The sequence below is a fragment of the Talpa occidentalis genome, unplaced genomic scaffold (assembly GCF_014898055.3).
Source record: "Talpa occidentalis isolate TD23 unplaced genomic scaffold, MPIMG_talOcc4v2.1 talOcc4.17, whole genome shotgun sequence".
In the NCBI taxonomy this organism is placed as follows: Eukaryota; Metazoa; Chordata; class Mammalia; order Eulipotyphla; family Talpidae; genus Talpa; species Talpa occidentalis.
Genome location: NW_023601754.1, coordinates 40,973,322 through 40,998,330, shown reverse-complemented (window position 1 = coordinate 40,998,330; position 25,009 = coordinate 40,973,322). Strand labels below are relative to the sequence as shown.

The following is a 25,009-nucleotide window of genomic DNA, read 5'->3' as shown; positions in this document are numbered from 1 at the left end:
AGGAGGGGTCACAGGGTACGGGGCTCAGTGGAGGAAAGTGGGGGCGGTGGAGCAAAGGAGGGGGGCCGTGAGGGAAAGGGACGCCCCCGGCGTGGGGAGGAGGGAGAGGCTGAGGCGGAGGCGATGAGGACGCGGGTCTGCCCCGAGAAGGGACCCCGAGGAAGGAGGGTGTGGCGGGGCTTGACGCAGGCTGACGGCGGTCAGGCGGGCACCAACACTGCGGAGCTGCTCGCCTTTATTGAGCACTCTCCCTGCTAAGCTGCCTCTTCTCACCCACATGTGACCGCCCCATTTTACAGCTGGGGAAACAGGACTCCGGAGTGGCAGTCACTGCCTGAAGGGCCCAGCGGGACAGAAGCAGTGCCTACCTTCGCAGGCTCAGGTCTGACTGTCCCCAGAGCCCACTCTTTTGACCATTGTGCCATCCTGCCCCTCCCGGGGGGTCTGGGGGTGTGGATACGGATGGGGCAGTCTGGCAGGGTCCCTCAGCATTCCACACCATAGCGGTCGAAGTGGCGCAGCAGCAGGCCCAACTCGAGGTGCACAGTGCCACCCGCGGCCGTGTGCAGGCGGTAGCGGTCAGCCCCGCTGTAGATGGCATCCCCGTGCAGCAGCTGAGGGCCACCACCCACGAAGGCCCGAGCCAGCTGCTCCCGCCAGCTGCCCAGGGGCCGCCATGTGGGGCAGTCCAGCTGATGAGTCCCTGGACTGCTGGGCACATGACAAAAGCCGTAACCAGCCAGCTGGCAGCGGCCGAAGCTGTCTTGGGACCACACCTGTAGATGAAGCCGGGGCCAGCCTGCAGGATGGGAGGGAAGGCGGTAAAGAGGGGAGGTATAGCCTAGCCACCTGCTCCCAGATACCCCTCTGTCCCTTCTCGGGGTTTCTGCCACATCCTCCTCCTTGAACTCCCATGTCTACACTGTAGCCAGAATGATCTTTCCACATCATGTCCCTCCCTTGCTCAGAACGCTTCCCTGGTGCCCCAGTACCCTCAGTGTAAAGTCCAGTCTCCTCAGCATTCATGGCCCTTTGGATCTAGCCTCTACAGACTGCCCTCTGTAGCCTCCTCTGTGCCCCCATGTCAGGGCACATGAGCCCCTTGGGTCATGTCTCTAGATGCCTCCCTCTTTCCTTCCCCACAGCCCTGTCCTGTCCTCCTCTCTGGGCTCAGGCCTTTAAGCTGTGACCCCCCCCATTCACCTTCCACCCGGCAGCTGGAAGCATCTTCCTCCCCCTCCAGAGGTTCCCCAGTGTCCTCGGTGTACAGTTTGGCTCTTGAGCCTTGAAGGCAAAGCCCTCTGGCCCCATTTCACCTCCATTCTTATTCCCCCTCTGTACCAGGCCCTCTCCTAGAAGCCGGCACACGGCTGTGAACAGAGCAGACAAAAATTCCCTTGGATAGCCGACATCCTAGACAGCGAATGTAGTGCATAAGCAGATTATAGGGTATGTCAGATGGTGATAACTGCTCTGGAAAAAACGCTGGGCAGGGTGGGGGTGGGGTGCAGTTTTAGAAAGGGGGTGATCAAGAAAAGTTTCTCTGAGAAAGTGACACTTGAGTGTTTTGTTTTTTTTTTAAATATTTTCCCCCATTCTATGGATTATTTTCGCTTTTTTTTTTTTTTTAAAGATTTATTTATTTATTTATTTATTTATTTATACAAGCACTGGCTACAGTCAGAAGCACGGGAGGGTGAGAGAATTCACCAGAGCCAGAGCGGGGAGCAGAGCAGGCAGAAGGACCGAAGTACACTGCTGAGGGGAGCAGTGGGCGGCAGGAGAGGTCTGCGCGCCATGTGGGACCCTCCTCTGGTGGCCGGGGAGCAGCCGGGGATCGAACTGGCGCTGCAGAGGCCTCTGCAGGCAGCTTCGCAACCCAGCGCTCAACCACTGCGCCACCGGGGAGGCCCGGCACTTGAGTGTTTAAGGGAGAGAAGGGGGCCTCCCTGGTGGCACAAGGGGTTAAGACGCAACCTACAAAGCTGTCCGCAGTCACTGCAGAATGAGTTCAATCCCCGGCCAGGGAGCTACCCACATGGCGCAGCAGACCTCTCCTGACTCGCAGTGTATTTCAATCTGTCTGTTCTGTTCCCCACTCTGTGGTGAGTCCTCTCACCGCCCCCCAATACCTCTGGCCTGTACCCCAGTTCTTGTATGCATAAATAAATAAATCTTTAAAAAAAATAAAGGAGAGAAGGGAAAAGTGCACATCTAGGGAAAAGTGCTCTGTGTAGAGGGAACAGCTCGTGCAAAGGCCCTGAGGTGGAACACACCAGTGGAATCAGTGTGGCTGGAGGGAAAGTAGTGACAGAATCAGGCTGTGCAGGGCCTTGTGATCATGGTAAAGTTTGGGCTTTTATGCTGCTCATGGAGGGTCTGAATGGAGCGAACACCTGAGGTGATTCAGGTGTTCACAGGGACCCACACTATGGGGGTGGGCCTACTGTGATCATTCAGGAGAGGTGAGGGCGGGCAGATCTGGGTCTTGAAAGAGAGGAGGGAGGAGAAGTTACAGGATTTAGGATGCATTTCAAAAAGTAGAGCCAGTTGGATTCCTTGATGGACAGAATCGGGGGTTGAGAAAAGAGGCAAGGATGACAACATAGGGGTCATGGTGTCTGCAGGGCTGAAAGGGCAGTTATCTGTCTTACCCGGCAATCCATCACCCACAGGGCAGCCAGAGAATCTTTTAAGATTGCAATCAGTAGCCTGCTCTTGCTCCCCAGCGCCTTCAGGAGATGGCCTCAGCTCTGTGGCCTGGCATTCAGCGTCTGAATAGCCCACCCCCCTCCACCCCTTGTCTCCTCATCTCTTCAGTCTTGGTCCTCCAGATGCCCCTGCTGACTTTCTCCCTTGAACCAACTTCTTGGCCTAGAACCACCTTCTAGCCCTCTGCTTTATCAGCATCTATTGGCCCTTCACAACAAAGCGCAAACATCCTTCCTCCCAGAAGCCCTCGGTGAACTACCAGCAGAGTCAGGTACCTCCTCTGGGCTTCCACGGGCCTTTAGGATCCCCTATCACAGCCCTGCCCACTTGGGGCTGCCAGTGTCTGGGATGAAAAAGCCTGAGAGGACAGGGCTTGGGGGCTATCTCAATCAATGACCTCTCCCTGGCCTTACCCAACACAGCCTGGGCAACAGGGCAGGCAATCAGTAGATATTATTCATGTTGTTGAAATATATAGCATCTTTACTTAGATCAATTCTTAGAAACTACTTGTCTCCAAGGACCCAAAATTTCTACCAGAAAAGCTTTTCTGGTAACTCTCCTCCCCAACATACTCACTTCCCCTCTAAGCAGTACCTCACTTCTCAAGCTGAGAACTCCTGCCTGCAGAACAGCTACCAGCCCTGGGATGGGGGTTGGGCCGGGAATGGGGGGCCGGCTAACCTCCTCCCAGTTCCTCCTGATTAAAGACACTGTTGGCCTGTCTTTAAAAGATACCCTGCGCCTTCCTGGTGGTGCAAGGGCTTAAGTCTAAGCACTGTGAAGCTGTCAGCAGCCACTACAGCACAAATTCAATCCCCAGCCAAGGAGGTGACCCACATGGCAGGGCGGCCTCTCCTGTCTTTGCCCACTGCTCCCCTCAGCAGTGTATTTCAGTAGATCTGCCTGTTCTGTTCCCAACTCTGTCTCTGGTGAATCCTCTCACCCACCACACCTCTGGCCTGCACCCCAGCTCTTGTATGCATAAATAAATAAATCTTTAAAAAAATAAAAGCTATCCAGTCCTCACCCTGGTCACACCTTGCCCTCTCTCCACCAGCCCTAACCCCTGCCCTGGTCCCACACCTTCTAGACCAGGGATACAGTTCAGCTTCTCCAGGGCCAAGCTTGGTGGGGAAAGGCAATAGGGAGCAGAGATAGAACTTGATGTGCAGAGCCCCAGCAGCTCTGGGTGCTACTAGCCCCATTCCCTCAATTTGGCCTGGGATGCAAGCCTGGAACCTACCTTGGAGACCTTTGGTGGCAAAGTGCAGGTCAATGGGGTGGGACCAGTACGCCATGTCCCCGATCTGGGGGGTGTCCACCTGTGTTTGGCCTTCCCGCAGGCCCGATAGGAGCTTCCATGCCGCCCCTGCAATGAGAGCCACGACACAAACAGATGGGGGGTAGAGGTGGCAGGCCATCATTGGGAAGGGATGCCATTGGTGGAGGGAGAACCCCATCTCTCCTTTCTCTCCTTGGCATTTGGAAGTCACAAAGCGTGGACTCTGGAGCCAAATGCCTGGGTTCAGCTCCTGGGACTACTTTTTCCTGCCTATGCAGCCTTGGGGAAGTTCCCTTTCCCTGCCTCAGTCTCCTCATCTGTAAAGTGGGTGTAATGATAATGTATTCTTTCTAATTTGGGTATGAGAACTGTTGATCTTTTGATTCTATTCCTCCCAGAGAAGGTCTTTGTGTTCCTTGCTTTTATCTACCGTCATGTGGAGAACGGTAGGGAATGAATACACACGTAAGGTACAGCTATTGCTAAGGGAATCTTGGCCGACAAGCAGCTGCAAATTTGGTGGGTATGGGTCAAGCAATGAAAAGCTGTTAGAGCACTTGCCACCTCAAGGATAGGTTGGTCACTGAGAGGCTCAGATTGGCACTGGACCACCTGCCAACCTCTCCAGACAGCTTACATGCCATGAGGTACTCTGTAGAACTAAAGGCTGCCCTCAGGCCTAGCTGAAATTGCTAATGTGCATGTAAACCAAACATAACAAAACTAAATAAAACCCAAAAGAACCTAAGGGAAGAATTTTTCTAGTTTCTTTGCCCTAAGGCCAAGGTTTTATAACCTCCTTGGTCTCCACCACTAGGGAAGAGAGTGCTGGCTCTCTGCAGTTTTTCTTAGAACTATATTCTTCAGGAGTAAATTATCTCTATCTTGGGAAACCAGAAAAAAGGCATATTGGTTTGAATTGCTATTTGGATTATTAAGATAATGGCCAGATAAGGATACTTTGAATTGGAAAAACTATATTTGAAAAGTTTGTTTGTTTTTTACTTAGAGTTTCTTAGCAGTTAGCATCTGGGTACCTACAGGAACAGGAAAGGAAAAAAAGGAAACGGAAGCTGGTTTAAATTTAAGGCCTTTCGCGAAACACTACGGGATTTGCACATCAAAGACATCTTTACAGACACATCACCCAAAGCAGTGATAGTGAAGAGAAAGATAAACAGCTGGGACTACATCAAATTAAAGAGCTTCTGCACAGCAAAAGAGACAATAACAAAAACAAAGAGAAACCCCACCAACTGGGAGAACATTTTTGCACCCAACACTAATGATAAAGGACTGATCACAAAAATCTGCAAAGAGCTGATGAGACTCAGCAACAACAAAGAAAATAATCCAGTCAAAAAATGGGCAGAAGAGCTAAAAAGAAACTTCTCTGAAGAGGAAATGCAAATGGCCAACAGACATATGAAAAAATGTTCAACATCACTTGTAATCAGGGAAATGCAAATCAAAACTACCATGAGATACCATCTCACACCAGTGAGAATGGCACATATTAAAAAAACTAGCAACAACAAATGTTGGCGAGGATGTGGAGAAAAAGGAACTCTTGTGCACTGTTGGTGGGAGTGCAAACTGGTCCAACCACTATGGAGAGCTGTGTGGAGATTTCTGGACCTACTAAACATAGAGCTTCCATATGATCCAGCAATTCCACTCCTAGGTATTTACCCAAAGGACACAGAAACATCAATTCCAAAGAGCACCTGCACTCCTATGTTTATAGCAGCACTGTTTACAATAGCTAAGCTTTGGAAACAACCCAAATGCCCAAAAATAGATGACTGGATCAAGAAGATGTGGTACATATATACCATGGAATATTACTCAGCATTCAAAAAAGATAAACACATGCAATTTGCAGCAACATGGATGGCACTGGAAGGGATCATGCTCAGCGAAATAAGCCAAAAAGAAAAAGAAAAATACCGGATGGTCTCACTCATAGCAGGAATCTAGAAAACTTAAATAAGGGACCAGGAAAATGAATATAAGAAAGTGAAAATCAAAATCAACAAAAAAACTATGAACCAGAGACACTTTTGGGGGGTGGGGGGCGGGAGGGGAAGGATTGGGGTCAGAATGGGGCGTTTGCAATTGTATGGGGGAATATAAAAATAAAATTTAATATTTAAAAAAAAAAAAAAAAAAAAAAAAAAAAAATAAATAAATTTAAGGCCTTTCTTTCCACTACCTTAGCAGGGGCTCTGGGTCCTAGAGTGACAATATACTTTGCACCCTCTTGGGTCCATGAAATTGTTCAATATTCTCAGAAATATTTGCTGTTCATCTGGCTGAAATCTGACAAACTCTCTGAAAGGATCAAAAGATCTTTTTTTTTTTTTTTTTTTTTTTAACAAAATAACTCCATGATCAGAAATTTTACCAAAGGGAAAGCTAATAATCAGACCCCATAGGGATTTTTTAAATTGTTCTGACTTTCTGACTTTCTCCCTTAAGCGAAATGTCGTTGCAGATAAAATACTCTCCACTTAGCAATATCAGAAATAGGAATCTAGAGATAGTATCAGCCCCAGAGCCTTGCATCTCAGGTATTATCTTAATGGATTTTCTCTCTCTCTCTCTCTCTCTCTCTCTTTCTCTCTCTCTCTCTCTCTCTCCAATCTTCAGGGAGACAAGACACAGAAAACAAGAGGAAAAAAAACAGGAAGCGAGGGGAAGCCCTTTTAACTCTACAGGCGGCTGCTATGGAAATTATAGCCCAGGTACGGGTAGTACTTTTCAAAGATAATCTGAGCCACCTACTCACTGTTTGCTTTTTTTTTTTTTTTTTTTTTGGTAAAGATTTATTTATTTATGCATACAAGAACCGGGGTACAGGCCAGAGTTGCGGGGGTGAGAGGATTCACAAGAGACGGAGTGGGGAGCAGAACAGGTGGATCTACTGAAATACACTGCTGAGGGGAGCAGGGGTGAGACAGGAGAGGTCTGCTGTGCCATGTGGGTAGCTCCCTGGCTGGGGATCAAACTTGTGCTCCAGTGGCTAGCGATAGCTTCATAGTGCTAAGACTTAACCCACCAGGGACGCCCCCCTACTTGTGGTTTTGATATGAATGCACCCATGATGGCAGATGGCTCCTTGCCTAGACTCTGGCCCACAGCCCCAATGGGACTGCTCATCAAAGGGCCCAGTTGTTCTTTTAAAAAATGAGTTTTTACATTGTACGTGACTCACCACAAGCACGTTTTTTTTAGTGTCTGTTTATATCTGATTGTACATTTGTATATTGTGCATGTCTTCCCATGTGTGTTATGTATGTGACATTCCCACCTCTGGATGGCATTACTGAAATTAACTTGTAAGTGGGTTTAATTATAAGCATTTATAGGGCCTCCCTGGTGGTGTAAGTGGTTAAGATGCAGCCTATGAAGCTATCCACAGCCACTGCAGCATGTGTTCAATCCCTGGCCAGGGAGCTCTACTTACATGGCGTAGCAGACCACTTCTGTCTCGCTCGCTGTTTCCCCTCAGCAGTGTATTTCAGCAGATTTGCCTGTTCTGCTCCCCACTTTGTCTCTGGTGAATGCTCTCACCCCCACACCTCTGGCCTGTACCCCAGTTCTTGTATACATAACTAAATAAATAAATTTAAAAAAATAAGCATTTATAAAAGTTATTTCCAAACACTGTCAAACAACTGAAACTAACCCAAATGCTTGTATTCGAGTTAATGTGACCTGGGATAATTTTTGGTAAATGAAAGCTAGCTTAAAATGGATGGTTTTATCTAAAACAAGGCTATCTATAGAGTTAGAACATTCGGTATTTATTAATGGGTTTATTAATCAAAATAAGCTCATATTATTTAACAAGAAAAATATCGCTAGTATCAAGAGACAACAGGCCTAAGATGGAGTTGTTACTGCAAAGCTCATGTCACCAAATTCAAGACTTAATACTTCACTGACTTGCAGTTGCAACCCAGAAACGTCAGCCTGGAATTTCGGGTCAGGTAAACTTGCTTGACAGACTCCCATTCAACATAGTTGCTAGGAGTAAATGTTTTAAATAGATGTCCATGGGATAAGACTTTTAAAGTGAACGTTCTAGCAGTAGTTTTGTTTGTCTCACAAATATCTTTGGTAACATGAAACATTTAGAGTTTTGCTGTGTTAAAATTCATTGACTATGTCGATCATTCCCTAATAAGATAAACTGTTGAACCCTTAATGATTGGATGAACTAAGGTTACTTTTGGCTTCTTATTTCAGGAGAACTAAAGAAATTTGGGCCTTTTAGTAAACATGCCTTATGCCCCACTGAAAAACTATACTACAAGGAAGTGTCCTAGAAATGATGAAAATTTATTTGTAAGTTTTCCAATCTGATATGGTGTAACTGTTCACAACTGCTTTCTGCTTAGTTTTCATTAGAAATGAAGGTTTCTAAGGGTTAAGAATTGGAATTAATGTATTAATTAAAGCTAATGGAAATAATTGGAAAAGTATCTTTGCAAGCAAAGAAGTAAGATACATGTTTTCAGTAAGGGAAGGTATAAGGAATAGAGCTGAGTTTTTATTATTATTATTATTTTTTTTTTGAATCCTCGCTGCAGAGGCTGCGGACAGCTTCACAGCACGGCACCAATTGGGAGGCCCAGAACTGAGTTTTTAATTAAGGGGAAAGAATGTAGATTTTGTTCTAAAGAAAAACAGGTATTTTGGAAAGGGAAATAGGAAGGAAATGGAGCAAAATATGAAAGTAAAAAGTTGTAAAAGAGGAGGGCCTCCCTGGTGGCTCAAGGGGTTAAGACAGCACTATGAAGCTACCCGTAGCCACTGCGCCGTGGGTTCGATCCCTGGCCAGGGAACTACCCATATGGCGCAGCAGACCTCTCTTGACTCGCCCGCTGCCCCCCTCAGCAGTGTATTCAGTATATTTCAGCCTGTTCTGTTCCCTACTCTGTCTCTAGTGAGTTCTCTCATATTCCACATCTCTGGCCTGTACTCCAGTTCTTGTATGCATAAAATAAATGAATCTTTAAAAAATAAAAAAGTTGTAGAAGGGGAAAGGAGCCTTTTTATCAGAGAAACCTGTCTATAAGACAGGGCAGACAACTAATGACAGAGCGTCTGGTCTGTGTCATATGAGCTCTGAGTTCCCCACCCCACCATGTGAGTTCCCTTCCTTTCTCCATGAAGCCCCAGACCCTCACCCCATTCTTTAGCTCAGGATACATATACTCATTTTGCCCCATTGGTTTTAGAATCTACATCTATGTGGTGTTTCCCCATGTAATTGAATTTGTTCTTTTTTCTTGCTAATCTGTCTGACATTAATTTGATTGCTCAGCCAGCCTGAAAATGACCCAGAGGGGTAGGGAGAAATTTCTTCCACACCACCACAGCCCACAGGGCCCCTCGTGGCCTGGCCTGTACCTCCTTTTGTGAGCTCATCTCCGCATCTCTGTCCCTAGCCCTTACCAACCTCTAGCCTCCTGGTCATATTTTTATTCCTCTTCCTCAGGGTCTTTGCATTGACTGTTCCCTCTGCCTAGAAAGCCCTTCTACATGTTGCCAGCCTGGCTTTGCATCCTTTAGGGATTAGCTCATGTGCTGCTTTCACAGAGAGTTATGCGTTAGCCTCCTATCCAAAAACGAAGTCTCTAGCATATCATCCCTTTTCTTCCTAGTACCTACTGTGGATCAGTCTCCCTAAAATGGTCCCATAGGCTTTCTCAATATGCCCAGGGTAGGCCTCTTCCAATAAATGTCACCTTGGTATGAGGAACCAAATGAGGCCCCAAGAACCTCTGTTCAGGAATACAGATAGAAGTTGAAGACCAGTGAAGGGCCTTTCTGGTCTCAGCTCAGTCCTTTGTTCCTGTCCTAATCAAATGGGCAATCCCTGAGGCCTCTGTTTTTGATGACTGAGAAGAATGTAGTTTCTGGGAAGGGTATCATCCAGGAGCTGGTATATCAGTCAATATGACCTCTCTGTCTGAGAATTTCATCTTTACTCTTTTGAGTAAAGATGAGATAATCCCCTCCTTAACATTTGAAGACTCCCCCTTTCTCTCTCTTTGATGGTCCAGGTCCTTAAACACAGAGGGATGGGGGGTTTCCCTCAGAGCTCTGACACTACCCTTGTCTGTAGTCATGGTTCTCATTTCTTTATCTGCTTATTCAAATTTTTCTCTCCTCCTGTGAGTCCCAGCAAAGTAGGGATCTTGTACTTAGCTGGATCCCCTGAACTTCAAGCCCCACTTTTGAGACACAGAAAGTACTCAGTAAATGTTGCACAAGTGACCCTAGGTGGTGGGTGCTAATCGGACACCCAACTGACAGGTAAAACAACAGCCTCTGAGAATGAAAGTCACTTGGCTGTTCATCCCATAAACATGGATTGAACACCTCCTGTTAGCCAAGCAATGTTCTCAGTGCTGGGGTACTGTAGACCAAGTTTCCATAAACTGAGCTAGATTCAAACTGGGATCCGTGTAAGTGCAGAGCCCAAGTCCTTTACCCAAGCCCTGTGTGCTCTCTGCTGGATTAAGGCCCCCTACCCTCATCCTGCTGAAACAGTAAGTCATGTAAGTTACTATTCCTTCTGGGTCAGATGAGGAAAATACCAAGCTCCCAATCAGGATCTTCACATACAAGATATCCCAATGGCCCTAAGAAGGACAATGATTCCATTTTACATATGAGAAAACCGAGGCTCCCAGAAGGGACCATTCCTGCCTAGGGTCAAACAGAGCAGGTGAGAGACAGGATCCAGACTAGAAACCATTTTTTTTTTCCCTATTATTTACTCAACCAAAGGATCCCAAATTCCCCAGGAATCACAACCACCCACCTACCCACCAGTGAAATCACAAAGGACCCAGGGCCTGAAGAGATAATGGCGGTACCCACACTTGTTTCCTGGATGTTCCTCTGTGCGAGGCAACATACCGGGGCCTTACCCAAAAAACTCCATCCAGGTTACACAAGCCAGGCATGCCCTTATGGAGCACTTGCTGAGCAATGATCCCAAGAGATAAATATTGTTAATATTCCCATTGTAGAGACCAGAAAACTGAGGCACACACAAGTGCCCAAGGTCACATAATTAATAAGCAACAGCAGGTTTTGAACTCAGGCTGTCTGCACTCTACCTCAGCTCTGCTGCCTCTGAGATGCTATTAGCTTCCTTTTTGGGCAAGGAAACTGAGGGCTGAAGAGGTCAAGTCCAAAGACCTCCCCCTACTAAATAAGTGGGTGAGTTAGTATATGGGCCTAGATCTAGTAGCCTGTGCCCCAACCACTACACTGTACCACCACACTATACTGCTCCTGAGGGGAGGCTTGACAACTGGGGCCTCTGAGGTGTGTGTCCAGGATCTACCATTTGGATTAACAAAACGGGGTTCCTACCTTCTCACGGAGAATTATGAATAGAGGATGGCTTCACCTCTGTAAATCTGGGATTAAAACTTCCATTTTACATATAGTAAGAACTCAATAAATGGAGACTATTAAGCAAAGAATTAATAAGATCTGGGAGGGATCCAGGACACTCATACGACAGTGAATAAAGTCCAAACAGTGAAGGATTAGTGTTAGCTTTGAGGATTGGGAATGTTTGTGGCTAGCCTCATGGAGTCTCATGTTCCTAGGAACTGTGTATTCAGACTGTGGGAGTCAGAGCCCCCAGAGACTGGAAGGGGTAAGAAGGGAGCCTCAGACTCCCGCGGCCAGTGTGGTCCGACTGAGAGTTCTGAGTGCCCATGGAAGAGGAGGCTCAGGGACTGGGTGAGGGATCAAGGAGCAGGCAGAGGGGAAATGAATCAGATTCCGGAATACCTGTGTGGACGCCCCACTTGCAGAAGAGGCTACTTTCCGAGAAACCGGTGGCCCCCATGATTTGACCAATCACGTGCACCTCAGCCATGGCCCTGCGAGGGGGAAAATATAATGACAGCCCTGTGAGGGAAGTGTATCATTATCTCCATCTGAAGGATGGTGAAACTGAGGCTCGCCAAGTAAGGAGCTGTGCTGGGACCCCACGCTGGTTTCGACAAACCATGGAAGTTTGCGGTTTTAAGCATGATCTTAATTGCCCGCCCAGGAGAGCCCCTGGGAGGGAGGCTGAGCTGAGCAGCCCACTTCCTCCGTCCCAGCGCCGCGCAAACCCCGCCCCAGGGACCGATGACTCCACCCACAAGCACAAGGCCCCGCCCCGTCGGCCCCGCCCAGCTCCATGAGGCGCATGCGTCGAAGTGTAGGGCCGCCTTGGCCCCGCCCCTAGGGCCGCACATGCGTTTTTCCTACCTCGGCGCTCCTAACGGTTAGGAAGAGCGGAAGCCGCCGCAGGAGCGGTAGCGCATGAGTCTGACTGACGCTCTCCGCGGGCGCCGGCTCTCCGGGCCTGGCCCGCGCCTCTCCCAGCCCGCCCCAGCAGCGAGAGCGGAGGCTCCGAGCCTTCCGAAGCCTCGCCCGCCTCGGGCTCCTTGGTGGTTGCTAGGGCAACAGGAGCCCCCCCCCAACCGCTGCTTGAACCCCGCCAGCTGATTGGCCCTGGCCGCCCGCTCGGGGCGGGGCTGGCCGTGATGGACATTTTCTCTCCGCCACGCTCCATTTTGAGGAACGCGTCTCTCCCGCCACGACCCACGGTCGCGCCATTTGGGGCGTGGCTGGGCGGCTGCCATCTTGAGTGTGGCTGAGGAAGTTTGATCGCTGTTTCTCCCAGGTACCTCGAAGCAGATCCATCTACACTCCAGGCTTACGTCCCTCCCCCCATCCCAAACGCCTTCCCGTTCCGGGACCACCACTCAGACACTTGCGCCAGGGCTAAGGGGGGCATCCCCTTCAAGTCATTGTGTGCATCCCCCTGCCTCATAACTGGGGGCGGGGGGCGGGAAATAACCCTCCCTTAGGCAGGCTCGAGAAGTTGGGGCGGGGGTTTCCTTCCCCTTTTTGAGGGTTCAGCGACCGATAAATCCGACTTCCTTCTCAGAATTACTGCCCGCTTCTTTGCTGTTCGTGCTGGTTCTGAGCAAGGCAGGGAGAAGTATGAGAAATGAGGAACTGAAGCCTCTTTATCTGCAGAAAACCTGGGCCTTGCAGATTGCATTCGGCCAGGCGTTCCTCTTGTGACTGCGCGGCTGTGGGTGTCAGTCGTCTCGTCCGTGCAATGGGCACCGGCCAGAGCAGCGCCTGCCCCACCCGCTCAGCACGGTCCCTCCTTCCTCCAGCCCAGGGGCCGATAGGAGTTTACTCCCTTACATTTTAGCAAAACGGGGGCTTTTGCTTTTGTTCCCCTTGCTGTTCTGGACAAAATTTTTTAAATGACCTCTTCTGCCCTCAGTTTTGCCGGGCTGATCCTTACTTTTAATCAAAGTACTTCATTTTTAAAAAAAATTTATTTATTTATACATACAAGAACTGGGGTACAGGCCAGAGATGTGAGGGCTGATAGGATTCACCAGAGACAGAGTGGGGAACAGAACAGTCAGATTGACTGAAATACTCTGCTGAGGGGAGCAGCGGCCGAGTCAGGAGAGGTCTGCTGTGCCATGTGGGTATCTCCCTGGTCGGGGATTGAACTTGTGCTGCAGTGGCTGTGGCTAGCTTTATAGGTTGCATCTTAACTTTTTGTGCCACCAGGGAGGCCCCAGTACTTCATTTTTTAAAATGGCAATGTTACATCTAAACTTATAACACAGCGGCTCCACTGTTGCCAGCGCTGGGTATCTTGTGACTCTTTAGTGTTAGGTGAAGTCAATGCGAAATGGCTAGACAAAGTATTTAGACTCCAGTTTCTGCTCAGCTGTGCAATTAGGTAAATGCGATATAGCTGTGCATGATCAAATTGACTTATATTTGTGTATAATCGATGCTTTGCTAGAGGACATATTTTGGTAGTATGAAAATATGGGACAATTTGGAGTAAGAAAGTATCTGAAGGAAACTACATGGGATTTTTAAGTGGTTTTCAAAATTCAAACCTACTTTAAATTGCACGTTTAGATTTACTTTTAAAATTTATATTGAGCTAAGGTTGATAAACATAGTTCTTTGCATTTTGGCAATACTCCCCTCTTCCAGTGCTGTAACCATAGTATTCCCGCCACCAAAGCACCTATAGTCCATCGCCGTAGTCCATTGTGCCCTACTTTGTGTTTGCTTCTTCTCCTCAAAAAGTTCCTACCTTTTTTTTTTAAGGTTTGGCAAGATCTTTATTTTTTTTTATTTTTAAGATTTATTTATTTATTTATACAAGCACTGGGTACAGTCAGAAGGCGGGAGGGTGAGAGAATTCACCAGAGCCAGAGAGGAGAGCAGAACAGGCAGAAGGACTGATGTACACTGCTGAGGGGAGCAGCAGGCGGCAGGAGAGGTCTGCGCACCATGTGGGACCCTTGCCTGGTGGCCGGGGATCGAACCGGTGCTACAGAGGCTGCGGGCAGCTTCGCAACCCAGTGCTCAACTGCTGCGCCATCGGGGAGGCCCGTTCCTTCCTTTTTAAGGCTGAATAATAGTCCATTTTTTTTATCCAGTCACCTATTAATGGATACTTGGGCTACTTCCACCTGCTGGCTGTTGGGAGTATTGCTACTATGAAAATGGGTGTGCAAATCTCTCAAGTCCCTGCTTTCAGTTCTTCTGGGTACGTACTCAGAAGTATACTCAGAAGGGGAATTGCTGGGTCATATATGGTAATTCTATTTCAAGTTTATTGAGGAACCACCTTACTGTTTTCCATAGTGACTGTTACAGTATGTACACTTTTTTCACTGAGTGATGCATCTTGGAATTTATTCATATTAGTGTATAAAGATCTGACACATTCTTTATCCAAACTAACTCTTTTGAAGTGCACAGATCATAACTGAACTGCTGGATTAAATTTCATTAAATATGTCTCCAAACCAAAACTCTGCTCAAGAACATGACCATCAGGGGCCCAGGTTGCACCTGAGGATAACCACTCTGGGATTCTAACAACATGGATTTATTTTATTTAAAGATTTATTTATGAATACAAGAATTGGGGTGTAGGCCAGAGGTGCAGGGGTGAGAGAATTCACCAGAGATAGAGTGGGGAGCAGAACAGGGGGATCTACTGAAGTACACTGCTGAGGGGAGCAGAGGATGAGACAGGAGAGGTCCACTGCACCACGTGGGTTGGCTCCCTGGCCAAGGATCGAACTTATGGCTGAGTATAGCTTGATAGTGCTGAGATTTAACCCCTGCATCACCAGAGAGGCCCAACATGGATTAATTTTGCCTGGTAATGTACTTTATATAAATGAAATTACACAGTATAGATTGATGGTGTCTGCTGTTTTTTGCTCAATGTTTTTGTGGAATTAATCCATGCTGTTGCATGTGGCTGTCAATATTTCTTTGTCTTTCCTGTTTAGTCACCTCTAATCCATATGTTTTGGAGCATTTGTCTTTTGGTGGCCAGATGTGTTTGCGTCTGGTTGGGATGGAACTGCAGGGTGATAGATGTTCAGCTACAACACTGACTAACAGTTGTGGTGGTTGGACCAATTTGTACTCCTCTCCTCCACCCCTCACCAACATTTAGTGTTCTTTATCATTTGAATCATTCTGGTGGCATTTTTATTTTATTTTCATTTTGATTTTAATGTGTATTTTTCCGATGACTAGTTGATTGTCTTTTTTAATGTTCATGATTATTTTGAATTTCCTCCTTTGTGAAGTTTTTGTTCAATTATTTTGCCTATGTATATATATAAATATACATACAATTATTTTACACATACACATACACACAATTATTTTACATGTATATATACATACATACCTATAAGAATATGTAGGTATGTATGTATATGTATGTACAGAGGTTTTCCCGCTATCTAAAAGTAGAGCATTCCGATTTGGTATGTTTTAAGGTCAACTCAGGCCTTAGTGGTGATAGTGCTGAAACTTAACCCCTGGCCCAGTTCTACACACACATAAATACACACATACACACACACAAACACACGCATTAACAGTAATAGTGTTCATTACATAAACACATCTATATGTACATACACATCTGTATGTACACATGTATCTGTATGTACACACACACCTCTATGTCCCTATTCATAATTTATTATTATTATTTTTTAAAGATTTATTTATCTATGCATACAAGAGCTGGGGTACAGGCCAGAGGTGTGGGGGGTGAGAGGATCCACCAGAGACAGAGTGGGGAACAGAACAGGCAGATTGACCGAAGTACACTGCTGAGGGGAGCAGTGGGCAAGGCAGGAGAGGTCTGCTGTGCCATATGGGTTTCTCCCTGGCCGGTCGGGGATCCAACTTGTGCAGCAGAGGCTGTGGATTGCTTCACAGTGCTGTGCTCAACCCTCTGTGCCACCAGGGAGGCCCCCATAATTTATTATTTTTAAAAGTAAAATCCTCCTGAGAACACGAGAAATCTCTTATATAACCAATTTAACATTTTCAACAGTGTCAATTGAACACTATACAAAATGTCCTTTGATTTATAGTTTACATATGTCCCAACAGCATGCTTGGTCAGTATCTTCCCAACATCCAGGATCATACTTTGTGTTTCACTCATCATGTTTCTTCAGTCACCTCTAATCTAGAACGGGCCTGCTGCTTACAAAAAATTTTTTGTTGTTGTTATTGTTTTGGTTTTCATGACACTGACATTTTTTGAAAAGTATAGGCCAGCTACTTGGCTTTGTCTTGTGTTTTGTCATGATGAGATTCAGATGATGCATTTTGGGCAGGGAAACCACAGAAATGATGTCGAGGTCTTTCTCAGGACAGATCAGGAGGCACTGATGTCAGCTTGTCCCATGACTGCGATGTTAACTTCTACCACCCGTTTATGGTGATACCTGGCAGTCTTTGCCATTAATACTATTTTCCCCCTTTGTAATAAACAAGTAATCTGTGGGAAGTTACTTAAGACTAATAAATATCCCGTTCCTTTTTTAAAAACCTTAACATCCCACAACCAGTGTTTGTTATAAACCTGGATGCGTATGATGGGCGTATCGGTAGGACTTCTGGTAGTGAGTATAGATTTCAGGGCCTCGGAATTTTTCTGATTGGCAGTAATGGGGGATCGGCCACCAGCAGGGTCGGCTCATACTTGATAAGGATATCTTTGATCGATCACCTTGGGAGCCTCATCCGTGTATTCCTATTAATAGGCCACCAGGGCTTTGGAGATGGACTGGCTAGTTGCATAAAGCTGGGCCATATAACCACCTTCCTACCCACTGGCTTGGATGTCCATGCAGGTGAATTGCTTCTTGCCCAGAAGCAAAACAGGTCAGAATGGCTGGTAGTGTAGTGCACAAGGCTCCATCATCTCCTGTGGCCTCCAGTGCCGTGAGGAGGCCGTGGCCCCATTTGCAGTGGGCCATGACTATAGCCCTCTTCTTACATCCAAACCACCTACCGGACCGCTGCAGGCCCTTGCACAGCATGGCTGTGGGTGACAAGAGCTTCTTACTGCCTGGTGCCACATCCAGAAACATTCTGCTTCTCATAAAATCAGTGTTTCAAGCCTCCATTGATGATCCTGGCTGCAGTCTGGTGTTTCATGCTCCCGGATTGTCATTCCATGGAAGGGGTGAAGCTGGGGAGACTGCACAAGTCTGATGGCGACCAGAGAGATCTAACTGGAAGTCACTGAATCTCTAGGGAGGGCAAGGGAGACAAAAGTACCCATAGAACTCGGCTTTTTTTTTTTTTAAGATTTATTTATTTATACAAGAAGTGGGGTACAGGCGAGATGTGCGGGAGGGTGAGAGGATTCACCAGAGACAGAGCGGGGAACTGAACAGGCAGACTGATGAAATACACTGCCGAGGGGAGCAGCGGGCATGACAGGAGAGGTCTGCTGTGTCATGTGGGACCCTTGCTAGCCAGCCGGGATCAAACTGGCGCTGCAGAGGATGCAGACAGCCACACAGTGCTACACTCAACTGCCTGCACCACCAGGGGAGGCCCAGAACTCAGGGCTTTGGTGAAACACTGAGGCTGGTGGGAATGCATGCCCCCATCCCACAAATAGGTATCAACGGTTTATGCCAGGCACTGTTCTAGCGCAGGAGGCACAGCAGTGAAAACAAGAGCTCAAATCCCAGCCCTCCTGGAGCTGACACTGATATAGGAAGATTTAAAGTACAAAGGACAGAAATGCATCTGTTTCACACTGATACGTGGTACACAACAATCAGTGAGTGAGGTGAAGGGGATGGGGAGTAACAGGGCAGCGCCCCAGGTACAACAATCCTGCTTCCTCTGCCGCTCAGCTGCCTTCCTCTGGGTCTCCCTGCTTGCCTGTTGTCTGGCTGTACCAAGTGCACTCACGGTCACCATCTGTTCTCTCTGGGAGTGGGACCCGTGCCAACTCCAGCTTCTGGCTCTTGGCACAGAGCCCAGGAGCAAGGGAACTCTGGGCCACCCCACATCAGGAGGGGAGTCCTCTAGGTTCTATGATGGACTGGTGAGATGAAGGGCTACTGGGAAGGTGAAGCCAGTGCCAGCAGGGTGGGCCCCCTGGAGGAGGTGGAGGCCTGCAGGAAGAGGAGAGTCCCCTAATAGGGACTGATGGAGGTGGATGTAGAGGATAAAACAAGCACCACCAAACAGTGCTACTTTGGCAGACTTTGGGTAAATGTTGGACACTTGTTGCTGAATGTTACCTAAGTGCTTTATCTTATCACACCTAGGAAACAGGAAATTGACCCCATTTCACGCGGTAAAGTAATCAGGGTTCAGACAGAGGATGCCACTGCCCAGAGGTCACACAGCAAATATCTTGAACATCCTGGAAAGGAATTCAGGTCAGTGTGGGTCCAAACACTGACTCCTAACCTCTACCTGTACCTCCTGAGCATCAGTGCGTCATCCCACCACTGCCTCCCCCCCCCACCCCCACCCCCAGGTTCTGCCTGGGCTGGCAGGTGAGGACTGCTGTCCTGGGTTACCATCCGCGGGGTCCAGCACAGGTTGTTTGCTTCGGCCAGGTGAGCTTCAATTTCTTTATCTGCAAACTAGGGATAGAAATAGAGCTCCTTAGAGAAAGCGATGTGAGGAGTATCCGATACTGGGCCGGAGAGTCCGCGCTTGGTGAGCAGCCGCACGCTTAGCCGATTACCTCGCCTCTCTGCGCCAGTTTCCTCCAGTGCAACAGGACAGGGAAGGCTCCTGCGTCTCAGGCTGTGCCAGGAATAAATGCGTACGTGTACATGCAGAGCTTTGGAACAGTCACCTGTTAGCCCTGGCTGCCGTTGTTAGTGTGTGTGTCTGTATGTGTGTGTGTAGGCGGGGCCAAGCCAGCAAGGCCCTGGAGAATGGGGTGGGGGTCCCCTTCTCCGCCCCGTTGCGCGTGCAAGGTCGAGTGTCCTCAGAGATTAGGGACCCCCGCTTGTACTCGCACGCCCGGGGTGGCAGACACGGCCGCCAAGGCCCTCTCCCGGGTTAGCAGAGGGCGGGGCTCGCCCCGCCCCCATCTCCGCCCCCGCGCTCTGCGGGCGGCAGGTGGGGGCCTTCGGGGGTGGGTAACCGAGTGCAGATCCAGCGCCCCACAGGCCGGGGTCGCCAGGGAGCGCCAAGCTCATTGAGCCCCCACTACTGACGGGAAGCAGGGTTGAGGCGGGTGTTGGTGCAGGGGGCTAAGGAGGTCCCTCTGCCTGAGGGTTGGTGAGTGAGAGTTGGGGAGCACCGCCTCTATCTGGGGATGGGGAGGCAAGCCTTTGATGAGGAAACCGGCTCTAGCCAGGGCAGGATTGAGGGCAGGAGGCTTGCGTGGGGATCGAAGGGTGAGACCATTCCTTTTTGGTTGAGTTGAAGGTGCACCTCTGTGGTGTGATGGGTTGGGGATGTTATGGAGGTGTCTGTAAAGGTGAATTCACTGCTGGTGCTTAGGGAGCTGTGGGTGGAGTAGGGGAGGGATGCTGGACTGGCTTTGGGAGCAGATGTGCAAGGGAATGATGGAAAAAGGGGAGTGTGTCAGGTGCTTTTGTGAGAAACCTGTGAATATGTGTGCAAATGTGGAGATCTGAATGGGGAGGGGAGAGTGGGGGCGCAATTAGGAGTGTGCAAGAAGTCACTTGGAATGAGTGTTGGTATGAAAATTGGGGGCTCCAGAGGGGTGTCTTCTGGGAGCTCATGTTGTTTGGGCGAAGTGTGCAAGGAGTCCCTTATGTGGGGGTGCAGCCTGCCTCAGTGGGTGGGTGTGGCAGGGGACTTGGGCATTCAGTGTGTGCACGGTGGGGTATGCACAGAGGGTGTGCAGGCTGGAGCTAAGGATGAAGGGTCACTGAGGATGGGGCTGGGGGAGGGGTGGACAGGTATAGCCCAGGGGCAGCTTCCAATGGTCTGGAGTAAGCAATAGACTTGGTTTTTGCCTGAGGAAAAGCCTGGAACTAAATGGGTGTGAGGGTCACTGATCAGGCAAGTCTCTGCCTAGAGCCTCTTCTGCAGGAGTCAGAGGAGGAAAGTGAGACTTCTGATACCTTGCCTTTTCTTTTCCTTTGCCCCCAGGAAATCCTCTGGGAACCTCTCCCCAGTCATGGACAGCTGCAGTCTTCCAGAGCTCCAGAAGCCTCTGCTGGCAGGTGCAGGCCGTGAGCCTCCTGTCCAGAACCCTGGTGAGCGTGAGCCAGGCCCCCCTCTCCGGGAGACAGCCTTTGCTGAGTCGCCGAGGGCTTGGCCGTTCCTACCATCACTTCCATCTGTGAGCGCTGGCCTGGGGGAGCCAGGGCACCCAGACCCCGAGGTAGGAGAAAGGGGCTAGGGAGTCCAGCTGTGGTCAACATCGGCAGGCTAGCTGCTAGGGAATCTGCCTCTAGCTTAGACTCACTCCACTTTTCCTTTTTTCCACTGTCCTCCATTCCCCCTGGCTCCTTTACTTTTTTCTCTGCCTCTCATCTTCATTCCCTCCCTTTGGCCCTTTGTCTCCCCTCTGGTATCTGACACCCCCGTTCTCTCCCCATCACTCTCTCCCCAAAGCTGATGTACCTCTGACTGTTGTCAGTCTTGTTTCTCCCTGCAAATTAGTATTACTTTTTTTCTTTTAAAGATTTATTTATTCATGCATATAAGAACCAGGGTACAGGCCAGATGTGCGGGAGGGTGAGAGGATCTACCAGAGACAGAGTGGGGAACAGAACTGGCAGACTGACTGAAATACACTGCTGAGGGGAGCAGCGGGCGAGACAGGAGAGGTCTGCCGCGCCATGTGGGATTCTCGCCGGCCGGCCAGGATGGAAAACCGGTGCTGCAGAGGCTGTGGACAGTTTCACAGCACTGTGCTCAACTGCCTGCGCCACCAGGGAAGGCCCCCCAAATTAGTATTACTTTCTATAATTCCTTGCACATATTTTTAATCTATGGTGGGGGCCCTTTTTAGCTGGGTCCCCTGAAGTTTTGTTTTTTAAAAGATTTACTTATTTATGCATACAAGAATTAGGGTGTAGGCCAGAGGTGGGGGATGGTGAGAGGACCCACCAGAGACAGAGTGGGGAACAGAACAGGCGGATCGGCTGAAATACACTGCTGAGAGGAGCAGTGGGTGAGAGAGGAAAGGTCTGCTGCGCCATGTGGGTCAGCTCCCTGGCTGGGGATCAAACTCATGCTGCAGTGGCAGGTGACAGCTTGATGGTGTTGAGACTTTAACCTCTGTGCCACCAGAGGCCCCTTTTATTTCTTTTTTTTTTTAAATGTAGTTATTTATTTTTTAATAGAGGCATGTTTTTAGTTATTTGTTTATTTGTTTGTTTTGTTTATTTGTACATGCACGGGGTACATTCAGAAGTGCAGGAGTGTGAGAGAATTCACAAGAGCGGGGAGCAGAGCAGGCAGAAGGACCGAAGTACACTGCTGAGGGGAGCAGCGGGCGGCAGGAGAGGTCTGCGCGCCATGTGGGACCCTCCTCTGGTGGCCGGGGAGCAGCCGGGGATCGAACTGGCGCTGCAGGGGCTGCGGGCAGCTTCGCAACCCAGCGCTCAACCGCTGTGCCACTGGGGAGGCCCCCTTTTATTTCTTAAACAGGTTTTTTGGTTACTATTGCAGGATATGAAACCACTGCAACATTTAGTAGCTTATGCCAGCAGTCATCACCTTGCATGGTTTCTGTGAGTCAGGCATTCTGCCTCAGGGTCTTTTATGAGGTAGCACTTGGCCAGAGGCTAGAGCTGGAGCAGTCAGGGGCTGGGCATCTCCATGTAGTCTTGGGGCTTCCACGTGGTCTCTCCATGTGGGCTGGTTTGGGCTTCCTCACGTCATGGTGGCTTCAGGGCAGTCAGACACCTTCAGCATGAGTGTTTCAGCAAAGAACCCGCCCAACCATTTGACTTTGGCTTAAAAGTCTTGTGACAGAATAGTACCACATTCTGTCAACCAGGAGTGAGCCACAGACTGCCCTATTCAAGGAAAGGGGACACAGACCTCACCCCAACAGAGTATTGGACTCACACTGTAAAAACAGGCGGGATGGGAGAGACTGTTTTGGCCATTGTTTTTGAAGTGTCTGCTACCTGGTGGCAGGAAGCTTCACTTTGACACTGGATATATCTAAAAGCCCATGTTTTGAAGACTTTGAGGGTTTTATCTCTGTTAGTTTTCATATGTGGTTCCCTGAATACCTGGTTGCCTTTGCATGCTGATCATTGTATTTAAAACATTGTTTTGAGGAAAAATTTATTGAGGCCTAGAATGCAGGTATCGTCTTCCAAAGAATATTTGGCTGGCTTCTGTAAGCTGAGGCACTCTTGTGAGCTACTTGATAAAGATTAAAAAATAAAATTACCTAGAACATACCGCTTCAACAGGTAGGTTCCTTAGAGGCAGGCTGCAGTTATTTTGGCCTGTCTCCCCTAATCTCCTTATTGCGGGTTCCTGTGCTCTATAGTGTCTGCATCCACATCAAGGGCTTGTAACTCAGATTGCAGGCAAGAGCAGTACCCGTGACTGGACCTGGGAACACCCTGAAACTAAATTCAAAAACTTCAGGTGGGGCTGGGGCTTTTCTCCAGAGGCAGGGTTCACAGGCTCCTCTCAAAAGTATCCAGGATATAGAAAAGTCAAGGGCCTAGCTCTTAGAATTTTTTTCTCTTGGGGTGTCCAGGGGGACCCTAGTACTGGTCTTTGGGGGCAGGGGGGGGAGCAGAACAGTGGGATAGGGCCGGGTGGAAAGGACCAACCAGTTGTCTCTGCCCACAGGACACATCATCCAGTGACAGCGACTCAGACTGGGATGGGGGTGGCCTCCTCTCCCCGCTCCTACCCCACGACCACCTCGGCTTGGCTGTCTTCTCCATGCTGTGCTGTTTCTGGCCCCTGGGCATCGCTGCCTTTTGCCTGGCCCAGAAGGTCAGTCTGTGTGTGTGTGGCTGGGAGGGGATTGTATATATAAGAGGAAAAAAGCAACCAAACCAAAGGAAACAAAGCGGAGGGGCCAGCCTCAGGGAAAGATGAGGAGGAGGAACCCCTTAGCAACATTCAGTGTTGCAAAAGGGGGTTTTCACAGGGGTAGCCCTGAAAGGTGATGAATTTGTGCATGCTGAAGATCTGGGGCAAGCCACTTAACCTCCCCACGGCCTCGTTTTCCTCCTGTCAATTGGGAGTAATGCTGCCATGGGATCACTGCGTCAGATGAGTCAGGACAGGGGCATACAGCGATATATGTATAATTCTCCTCGTCACTCAGTATCCCCAGTGCCCAACCATGGCACTCCCTGTTTTGGGAATATGAGTGAATATATGGGTGTGTCCATGGGGGCGGGCTAGGGTGGAAGGAAGCAGGATGGGTTGAGGGATGCTTGGATCACCACTGTCAATGCCTCCGCAGACCAACAAGGCCTGGGCCAACGGGGACATCCAGGGGGCAGGGGCTGCCTCCCGCCGTGCCTTCCTGCTGGGGGTCCTGGCTGTGGGGCTGGGCGTGTGCACATACGCAGCGGCCCTGGTGACTCTGGCTGCCTACCTTGCCTCCCGAGACCCACCCTAGCTGCCCCAGCAGCTCCGTGAACCCAGAGGCCGGCAGCCCAGGGCAGAGTGGAGACTTGGGGTGGATGAGGAGGCGGTAGCGACAGCTGCATCCAGAACTGGGGCCAGCTGGACCACCCCTCTCCCCCATCGCAGGTGAAACATGAGATTAAACATCAGGCACTCTCGTAGCCAAACCCGTGTCTGTCCGTGTGTGGGGGAAGGTGGAAGGGGCTGGGGGTGCCTGAGACCAGCAAGGGATGGGCCAGTGTTCCAAGCTGTTACTTTGGAGCTGGAGAAGGGGGGATCTCAAAGGCAGGGAAGAGGAGTCAGTCAAGAATTTGAGTTGAGTACCCAGTCTTTAGTCCTCCTTCACATTAACTGCCCACAGTGACTTCTCTGAGACTCTTTTCTCATTTGCAAAATGGGACCAAGGTTCTCCACACCTCAGAACTGTGGTGAGGACCAAATGGGTGGATTATATAGGTAAACAGCAGCCTGTCTGAGCTCTTTCTGTTCCAGGGGCCACAAACAGAATGCTGACTGCTTTATGCAACAGAATGAAGCAGCAGAGGCAGAACTGAATTCAGGGGCTCAACTGAACAGCCTAGTCTCCACTGGTTGCCCCACCCTTACCTTTCCTGTTGGCTTGTGTAGAATCCCTGGTCTGGGGGAGAAAATGGCCCCAACAGCTCAGGTACCATCTAGAGGTGCCCTCTCGTTGGCTTCCCTGAGCTGTGGCAGCCCCGTTCAATAGTCCGAGATGAGGACAGAGATGGAGCTTTATGGCATCAACACAATGGCCACCTGGGAGGTGCTGTCCATGGGGCCTGACGTCACCAAGTAACAGAGTGACGGGCAGTGTCTGTTTAGTGCTATTCCAACAGCCCTTCCCAGAAAAAAATACTACTTGCCATTTGCTGCTTCCTTGAGCTGCTCATGGAGCACCACTTCAAGCCAAAGGTCTACTGCACCATGTGGGTAGCAACCTGGCCAGGGATTGAACTTGTGCTGCAGTGGCTGCAGATAATTTTCATAGGC

At 49.2% G+C, this 25,009-nt stretch overlaps 2 protein-coding genes across 3 annotated transcripts; one reads left to right on the top strand and one right to left on the bottom strand.

Annotated features, from left to right (window-relative positions):
* Positions 1-197: 197 nt before the first annotated feature.
* Positions 198-12,464, bottom strand: LOC119249310 (B9 domain-containing protein 2). Its single transcript, XM_037516555.2, has 4 exons — positions 12,296-12,464; positions 11,828-11,919; positions 3,959-4,084; positions 198-799 (listed from the first exon to the last, which is right to left on the bottom strand). Exons 2-4 carry the CDS (start codon positions 11,913-11,915, stop codon positions 486-488), a joined length of 528 nt encoding a protein of 175 aa, XP_037372452.1. The 5' UTR covers positions 11,916-11,919; positions 12,296-12,464; the 3' UTR covers positions 198-485.
* On the top strand, positions 12,448-24,087 carry LOC119249309 (transmembrane protein 91-like). 2 transcript variants are annotated; one of them, XM_054697179.1, is made up of 5 exons: positions 12,448-12,713; positions 18,709-18,822; positions 20,525-20,759; positions 23,204-23,353; positions 23,980-24,087. In XM_054697179.1, the coding sequence occupies exons 3-5, from the start codon at positions 20,553-20,555 to the stop codon at positions 24,067-24,069; spliced, it is 447 nt and encodes a 148-aa protein (XP_054553154.1). In that variant the 5' UTR covers positions 12,448-12,713; positions 18,709-18,822; positions 20,525-20,552; the 3' UTR covers positions 24,070-24,087. The 2 variants fall into 2 exon arrangements, with proteins under 2 accessions (XP_054553154.1, XP_037372450.1); XM_037516553.2 differs by having other exon boundaries at positions 23,832-24,022.
* The last annotated feature ends 922 nt before the right edge of the window (positions 24,088-25,009 follow it).